The following is an 8,877-nucleotide window of genomic DNA, read 5'->3' on the forward strand; positions in this document are numbered from 1 at the left end:
GCCTCCCAAAGTGCTGGGATTACAGGCTTGAGCCACCGCGCCCGGCCATTTTTTTCTTTTTTAAAGTGGGCTATCCATAGCAGCATTATTCACAATAGCCAAAAGATAAAAATAACCCAAATGTCCATCAACTAAGGAACAGATAAAATGTAGTATCCATACAATGAAATACTATTCAGGAACGAAGTGCTGATGCATGCTACAACATGGACGGACCTTGAAACATTATGCTACGTGAAAGCCAGTCACAAAGCCACATATATTATATAATGCCATGTACATGAGATGTCTAGAATAGGCAAATCCATAGAGACAGAAAATATCCTTCCCGCAGGAGATAGCTTAAATTTTTTTTTTTGTTTTTTAGACAGAGTCTCACTCTGTTGCTCAGCCTGGAGTGCAGTGGCAGGATCTTGGCTCACTGCAACCTCCTCCTGCCAGATTCAAGCAATTCTCTTGTCTCAGCCTCCCAAGTAGCTGGGATTACAAGCATGCACCACCATGCCCGGCTAATTATTGTATTTTTAATAGAGATGGGGTTAGAACAAAATAGGCCGGGTGCAGTGGCTCACGCCTGTAATCCCAGCAGTTTGGGAGGGCGAGGTCTGTGGATCACCTGAGGTCAGGAGTTTGAGACCAACCTGGCCAACATGGTGAAACCCTGTCTCTACCAAAAATATAAAAATTTGCCAGACATGGAGGTGCCTGTAGTCCCAGCTACTCGGGAGGCTAGGGCACAAGAATTGCTTGAACCCAGGAGGCGGAGGTTGCAGTAAGCCGAGACTACACCACTGCACTCCAGCCTGGGTGAAAAAGTGAGACTCTGTCTCTGAAACAAAATAAAATAAGGCCGGGCGCGGTGGCTCAAGCCTGTAATCCCAGCACTTTGGGAGGCCGAGACGGGCGGATCACGAGGTCAGGAGTTCGAGATCATCCTGGCTAACACGGTGAAACCCCGTCTCTACTAAAAAATACAAAAAAAAAACTAGCCGGGTGAGGTGGCAGGCGCCTGTAGTCCTAGCTACTCGGGAGGCTGAGGCAGGAGAATGGCATGAACCCGGGAGGCGGAGCTTGCAGTGAGCTGAGATCCGGCCACTGCACTCCAGCCTGGGCGACAGAGCGAGACTCCGTCTCAAAAAAAATAAATAAATAAAAAATAAAAAATAAAATAAAATAAAATAAAGGGAAATCCTATATCCCTTAGCTATCATCCTCCTATTCTGCCACCTACCCCTGCCACTAATCTATTTTCTGTCTCTATTTTTTTTTTTTTTTTAATTTTTTTGAGATGGAGTCTTGCTCTGTCACCTAGGCTGGAGTGCAGTGACACAATCTCAGCTCACTGAAACCTCCACCTCCCTGGTTTAAGTGATTCTCCTGCCTCAGCCTCTGGAGTAGCTGGTACTACAGGCACACACCACCACCACGTTTGGCTAATTTTTTTGTATTTTTTTCTTTTAATAGACACGGGGTTTCACTATGTTGGCCAGGCAGCTCTTGAACTCCTAACCTCAGGTCATCTGCCTGCCTCAGTCTCCCAAAGTACTGAGATTACAGGGCATGAGCCATCAGGCCTGGCTCCAGCCTAGGATTTCTTTATGAAGTGATAAAAATGTAAAACTGACAGTGGAGAGATGGTTGCACAACTCTGAAAATACTACAAACAGATGAAGTGTGTCCTTTAAATGGGTGATTTTTTTTTTTTTTTTTTTGAGACAGAGTCTCGCTCTATCGCCCAGGCTGGAGCGTAATGGCACAGTCTCGGCTCACTGCAATCTCCACCTCCTGGGTTCAGGCAATACTTCTGTCTCAGCCTCCAAAATAGCTGGCACTACAGACATGCACCACCACACCCGCATGTATTTTTAGTAGAGACGAGGTTTCACCATGTTGCCCAGAGGCTGGTCCCGAACTCCTGAGCACAAGTGATCCACCCGCCTTGGCCTCCCAAATTGTTGGGACTACAGGTGTGAGCCACTGCACCTGGCCTAAATGGGTGATTTTTATAATACATGAATGATATATTTTTTTATTTTCGAGATGGAACCTTGCTTTGTCACCTAGGCTGGAGCACAGTTGCACGATCTTGGCTCACTGCAACCTCTGCCTCCTGGGTTCAAGCAATTCTCCTGCCTTAGCTTCTCATGTAGGTAGAACTACTGACATGCACCCCCATGTCTGACTAATTTTTTTGAATATTTTTAGTAGAGACAGGGTTTCACCAGGTTGACCAGGCAGGTCTCGAAGTCAGTTGTCTGCCGGGTGTGCTGGCTCACACCTATAATCCCAGCACTTTGGGAGGTTGAGGCAGGATCACATGCGTCCAGGAGTTCGATACCAGCCTTGCCAACATGGCAAAACTCCATCTTTAGTAAAAGTACAAAAATTAGGCAGGCATGGTGGTGCACATCTGTAATCCCAACTACTCGGGAAGCTGAGGTGGGAGAATTGAATGAACCGTGAAGTGGAGGCTGCAGTGAGCTGAGACAGTGCCACTGCACTCCAGCCCAGGCAACAGAGCAGAACAAGACCCTGTCTCAAAATATATATATATATATCACACTGGCTTTTATGTGCAAAAGCTATTAGAGGGGGCAACAGAAGCAGTGGGGAACCCATCAAAGGATGAGGTTCTTACACAGGCTAGGGAAAGGCGGGGTGGCCTGCAGCAGTGTGGAGGCCTAAGTATGTTTTGGACACACAGCAGATAAGATGTCCTGATGACAGGCTTCGGCATAGGAGAGTTCCCAGACCCTGGGGTCTCCAGAGAAGAGCTGATTCTCTGCTCCTGAAGTGGGAAGCTCCTTGTCACTATGCACCTCCTGAATCCTTGACTGAGTCTGAACCAAGAGGGAGGCTGGTTCCTTAGCTAAGCAGCCATTCAGTTTGCTCCTTAAGACTGGCAGACCTTGGAATGTGGCCAGGCCCACCCTTGGTTGGCTCAGAGCCCAGTGAGGGAGAAAACAGAAGGCCACAGAGAACACCAGGGCAAGTGATAGATATTGTAGGGGGTGAGCCTTGGGCTGGGTGCTCCTCCTGCTTACCTCCTAAGAAGGCCTTCCCCCAGGCCTCCTGAGATGGCAACTCTCTTTCTCTGTGTGTGTGCATTCTAGAAAACTACAACTTCCTTTACGGGCCCCATGAGAAAGCCAAGCCGGACCAGAAAACACAGAGTCATCAGAAGTCTTTATCTGGTGTCTAAGAAACATGCTGAGGGCTGAAAACTGAGCCGAGTCCAAGAGAAAGGCCAACTGTCTGCTCTCCTGGCAAGCAAGTTGTACAGGAAGTGGAGGGCTCACTCATCACCCCAAAACACATAGTCTAAGCAAACCCAGCTTCAACATTGCCCTCTCCAGCCTCCTTCCATCCAGATCACCACCTGTAAGGCCTTCCTCTCATAATCCCCTAGGATTTACTGGGCTGTTACTACATGCCAAAGACTTTTCTAAGTGCTTTTTTTGTATTAACTCAGTTACTCTTCAGGACAATCCTCCAGAGTAGCTTCTATTATCATCCCCCATTTAACACGGAAGAAACAGAAACACGAAAAGTAACACGCATGAAGTCTTAGTGCCATTAAGTGGCAAAGAGGGGGTTTGAACTCTAGAGCTCACACCCCTAACCACTTTACAAAGTCCACCACTACCAGGGTCCCAGGTTCAGAAGCCATCTCAACTCATTCCCTCTCAGGATTGCTCTTCCCATGAAGCATTCTGTGAATGCCATCCAGGCAACGCTTGCATGCTCATTTCCACCTGAGTGTAGGGGATGTGCCTGATACCCATGTGAACTCTTCTCCCTAAAAAGCCCCAGTGTCTGGTCCATACCTACCAAATGACTGTTTTTTTTTTTTTGTTTTTTTTGAGACAGGGTCTCACTCTGTCACCCAGCCTGGAGTGCACTGGCACAATCCAACTCACTGCAGCCTCCACCTCCTGGGCTCAAGTGATCCTCCTGCCTCGGCCTCCCCAGTGCTGGGACTACAGGTGCGCACCATGACGCCCAGCTAATTTTTGTATTTTTTACAGAGAAGAGTTTTCACCATGTTGCTCAGGCTGGTCTCAAACTCCTGGACTTGAGCAATCCACCCACTTCGGCGTCCCAAAGTGTTGGGATTACAGGCATGAGCCACTGAGCCTGGCCTGGATGAACGCTTAACAGAATCAAAGGAAGCCAGTTTCCAGAGCCATGCTGGTGGCTCTACCTTTCCAGATCTTTCTAATTGTGCCAGGCCACCTCCAGACCAGCTGGCCTTTTAAGAACCAGAAGCTACTCAGGATGGTATAGGGCCAGCACTGCTGTTTGCTTTGTCAAGATTATGTTGTTTCCCAAGCAAAAACTGCCTGTTTTCCAAAGAACTCCTTCAGCCTAGCTCCTCAGTCTCTGGGGCACGTGAGGTTCAGCACAGCAAGACAAGCAGTTAGAACCTGTCAGGGCAAGCTGGACAGCTGTACTCTAGGCTCTGCCTCCAGCTCTGTGTGTAACTCTGAGAACATTCCTTCCACTCTGTGGGGTTCAGTTTCTGCATCTGTAAAATGGGAGGAGGGTTCATCTAATAGATTCGCCTGGTCCCTCCCAGAGGCCTCTGGACTGTCCGCAGAAAAGTTTACCCTGTTCTTACCTGCTACCCCTTGCAGGGACTTGCGCACCGCGTCCACACAGCTCTGACAGGTCATCTGCACCGCGAACTCCAACTGCAAGGGCGGCAGGGACCGAACGATGATCGCTGGGGAAGTGCGTTGGTATGACTTTGTTTCACCACCTACCTACCGTATGACCACCCCAAGGGTCTGGGAACAAGCCCCCACGTAACCCCTCTTCAAGCACCTTCTTTATGATCACTCATGACCATTCCAGGGCCATGGGAGTCACCCCCCCAACACTCATGCACGGCCCCTGCTACCCTCGCATGCTAGTTTCATCCCGTGGCCCCAGGCCCCAACCCAAGTGCTCACTCCTCCTTCCCCTCTTCCCAAGGTAACGATCACTCCAGGGGCCGAGGCTCTCTGCCCGGCGAGGCTCCACACGAAGCCTCAACCCTCACCGCGCAGAGGGTGCCCTGGTTCCCCGAGTCCGAAGCCATTCTGGACCCAGTCACCAGCCCGAAACGCGGAACTCTTCGGACGCAGGAGCGCCAAACAGCGCAGCGTCGCGCGGACCGAGCCTCTAAAGACACCCTTAGCTCCGCCTTCTAGTGCGTGCGCACGCAAGGCCCTGCCCAGTCAGCCGCCGGGTGGCGGCCGCGCAGGCGCACTCGGGCCCTCGGGCTCCTGGTTGCCTTAGTAACCACTCGGCTTTCTGTTGGCGGATGGTGGCAGCCGCAGGCCCTAAGATGGAGCCCCCGAAGCACGAACCTGAGCTCCAGCGGTTTTACCACCGGTTGCTGCGTCCGCTGTCGCTCTTCCCCACTAGGGCGACGTCCCCAGAGCCTCAGAAGCGCCCCACGCAGAAGGGCCGGATTCTACAGTCCTTCCCTCTCGCGAAGCTGACGGTGGCGTCGTTGTGCAGCCAGGTGGCCAAGCTGCTTTCCAGCAGCGGGATGGCAGCGCGAGTGCCTCCTGAGGCTCGACTACGTCTCATCAAAGTCATCCTGGACGAGCTGAAGTGCAGTTGGCGGGAGCCGCCCGCCGAACTTAGTCTGAGCCACAAAAACAACCACAAGCTGCGGAAGCGGCTCGAGGCCTACGTGCTGCTGAGCAGTGAGCAGCTCTTCTTGCGCTACTTGCACCTGTTGGTGACCATGTCGACCCCCAGAGGGGTCTTCACTGAATCAGCCACGCTCACCCGATTGGCCGCCAGCCTTGCCAGGGACTGCACACTCTTCCTCACTAGTCCCGACGTCTACCGTGGCCTGCTCACCGACTTCCAGGCCCTGCTGAGGGCAGAGCAGACCTCTGGAGGTGTGGACAAGCTGCGCCCTGTCTGCCCCGCTGGGACATTCAAGTTGTGCCCTATCCCCTGGCCTCACAGCACTGGCTTCGCCCAAGTGCAGTGCTCTAACCTCAACCTGAACTACCTCATCCAACTCAGCCGTCCACCAGAGTTTCTCAATGAGCCAGGAAAGATGGATCCAGTGAAGGAATTGAAGTCCATCCCTCGGTTGAAGAGGAAAAAGCCTCTCCACTGGCCACCCTCCATAGGAAAGAAGAGAGAAATTGACATCAGTTCCTCACAGATGGTGTCACTGCGCAGCTATCCTGTGGCCCCCACCAGCAGGGCTTCCCCCTTGCCTTTCTACTCTGAGCTCCAGAGAGGCCAATCCATGCCCTCCCTGCGTGAGGGCTGGAGGCTAGCAGATGAGTTGGGCCTTCCTCCACTCCCATCTCGCCCCTTAACCCCGCTGGTCTTGGCTAGAGAGAGCAAACCAGAGCTGACTGGGCACATCGTGGCTGAGGATCTGAAGCAGTTGATAAAGAAGATGAAGTTGGAGGGGACTCGCCACCCACCACTGGACTCAGGCCTGCCTCCTCTCCTTGGGGTTGTGACCCGTCACCCAGCTGCAGGGCATCGCCTGGAGGAGCTGGAGAAGATGTTGAGGAACCTCCAGGAGGAAGAAACCTCTGGGCAGTGGGACCCCCAGCCCCCCAAATCCTTTCCACTTCACCCACAGCCAGTGACCATTACTTTGAAGCTTAGAAATGAGGTCGTGGTCCAGGCGGCTGCCGTACGGGTCTCTGATAGAAACTTCTTAGACTCTTTCCACATTGAGGGGGCTGGAGCCCTGTATAACCATCTGGCTGGTGAACTGGATCCCAAAGCCATTGAAAAAATGGATATTGATAACTTTGTTGGCAGTACTACCAGGGAGGTCTACAAGGAGTTGATGAGCCATGTCTCTTCTGACCACTTACATTTCGATCAAGGGCCCCTAGTTGAGCCTGCAGCAGATAAAGACTGGTCGACCTTCCTGTCCTCAGCCTTTCTACGTCAAGAAAAACAGTCTCAAATCATCAACCCTGAACTGGTTGGACTTTACTCCCAGAGAGCAAACACTTTACAGTCCAATACTGAGATGATGCCCTCCCTCCCATCACCCCAAGCTACCAAAAGCTGGGAGAAGTGGTCAAACAAGGCCTCCTTGATGAACTCGTGGAAAACCACCTTGTCTGTGGATGACTACTTCAAGTACCTCACCAACCATGAAACAGATTTCCTTCATGTCATCTTTCAAATGCATGAAGAAGAGGTTCCTGTGGAGATTGTGGCTCCTGTCAGAGAGTCCCTAGAGATTCAGCACCCTCCCCCATTGCTAGAAGATGAAGAACCAGACTTTGTGCCAGGAGAGTGGGATTGGAACACCGTGCTAGAGCACAGGCTAGGAGCTGGGAAGACCGCTCACCTGGGAGAATCTCACAAAATCCTGAGCCTGCAGAAGCGTCTGGAACAACTGTGGTCTGTGCTTGAGGTCCCCAACAAGGACCAGGTGGACATGGTCATTAAATACAGTTCCAAAGCCCGCCTGAGACAGCTGCCTTCATTGGTGAATGCCTGGGAGCGAGCCCTGAAGCCCATCCAGCTGCGGGAGGCATTGCTGGCGAGACTAGAGCGGTTTGAGGGACAAGCTTCCAACCCCAACCGCTTCTTCAAAAAGACCAACTTGAGCTCCAGTCACTTCCTGGAGGAGGATCAGATCCGAAGCCATCTCCACAGGAAGCTCAACTTAATGGAGTCTTCTTTGGCTTCTCTCCTGGAGGAGATTGAGTTAATCTTTGGCGAGCCAGTGATCTTCAAGGGGCGGCGCTACCTGGACAAGATGAAGAGTGACAAAGTGGAGATGCTCTATTGGCTGCAACAGCAGCGGCGGGTTCACTACCTGGTCTCGGCCCTGAAGGATCCCCATCAGTCAGCCAGCCTTTAGTAGCTCCCGGGAATACCCCTATTATGCCTTGACCAGGCCTAGTGCCCTCAAATGCCTCCCTCACCCCCAAATGGCCAGCAGCTCATCTAGACCTCTTTACTGCTTTGGAAGAAGAAATATTTGTCTATATCTGGGAGCAGAGGGGGTTCAGGAACATTATGCTTCCAACTATGAAGGGATTTAGACTAAAACTATTGTTTTCTTAGTGAAATTCTCATAAAAGAATCCCCAAGTCTAGTAGTCCCATTATGTCAAGCCTTGCACAATACAACCCAAATCTCCTAGATCAACAGAACTGAGACCTTGGAGTTCATTGTAGCGGGAAAGGTCAGACAGAGGCAAAGTTGATCTTTGGAACAACTCACTTTAGCATTCCTATCACACTACATTAAATTGTCACCTGTTTTAGTTCTCAAACACTATTAGGAAGACTAAAATTAATTAAATTTTTACCAATTACATGCACATGGTACAAAATATACCAGGATGTGTACTGAAAAGTAAACCTTCCCATACCCACCTCCAATATCTCAGTTTCCTGCCGTGGGGACAAGTGTTAACAATTTTTTAATTTTTTAATTTTTTTTTTTTTTTTTTGAGACAGAGTCTCACTCTGTCGCCCAGGCTGGAGTGCAGTGGTGTGATCTCAGCTCACTGCAACCTCTGCCTCCCTGGTTCAAGCGATTCTCCTGCCTCAGCCTCCTGAGTAGCTGGGACTACAGCCACCTGCCACCACACCTGGCTCTTTTTTGTATTTTTAGTAGAGAGGGGGTTTCACCATGTTGGCCAGGCTGGTCTCAAACTCCTGAGCTCAGGCGATCCACCTGCTTTAGCGTCCCAAAGTGCTGAGATTACAGGAGTGAGCCACAGCACCTGGATTTTTTTTTTTTTTTCAATTTTAGAGACGGGGTCTTGCTCTGTTGCCCAAGCTGGAGTGCAGTGGCCTGATCATAGCTCACTGCAGCTTGAACTCTTGGGCTCAAGCAATCCTCCTGCCTCAGCCTCCTGAGTAGCTGGGA

The 8,877-nt window shown here is 51.0% G+C and overlaps 2 protein-coding genes across 2 annotated transcripts in view; one reads left to right on the top strand and one right to left on the bottom strand.

Moving 5' to 3' along the window:
- Positions 1 to 5,529, bottom strand: part of CCS (copper chaperone for superoxide dismutase) — a 12,972-nt gene extending 7,443 nt beyond the window's left edge. The window contains exons 1-2 of the mRNA XM_011942419.1: positions 5,045 to 5,529; positions 4,622 to 4,694 (exon numbers count right to left, since the gene is read on the bottom strand). Coding sequence (XP_011797809.1) covers positions 4,622 to 4,694; positions 5,045 to 5,083 — 112 coding nt within the window. The 5' untranslated portion in view covers positions 5,084 to 5,529. The remainder of the gene's footprint in view (positions 1 to 4,621; positions 4,695 to 5,044) is intronic.
- CCDC87 (coiled-coil domain containing 87) lies at positions 5,228 to 8,151 on the top strand. The gene has a single exon (XM_011942418.1). The coding sequence runs from the start codon at positions 5,309 to 5,311 to the stop codon at positions 7,856 to 7,858; it is 2,550 nt and encodes an 849-aa protein (XP_011797808.1). The 5' UTR covers positions 5,228 to 5,308; the 3' UTR covers positions 7,859 to 8,151.
- The last annotated feature ends 726 nt before the right edge of the window (positions 8,152 to 8,877 follow it).

This window comes from Colobus angolensis, unplaced genomic scaffold (assembly GCF_000951035.1).
Source record: "Colobus angolensis palliatus isolate OR3802 unplaced genomic scaffold, Cang.pa_1.0 Scaffold21, whole genome shotgun sequence".
Lineage (NCBI taxonomy): Eukaryota > Metazoa > Chordata > Mammalia > Primates > Cercopithecidae > Colobus > Colobus angolensis.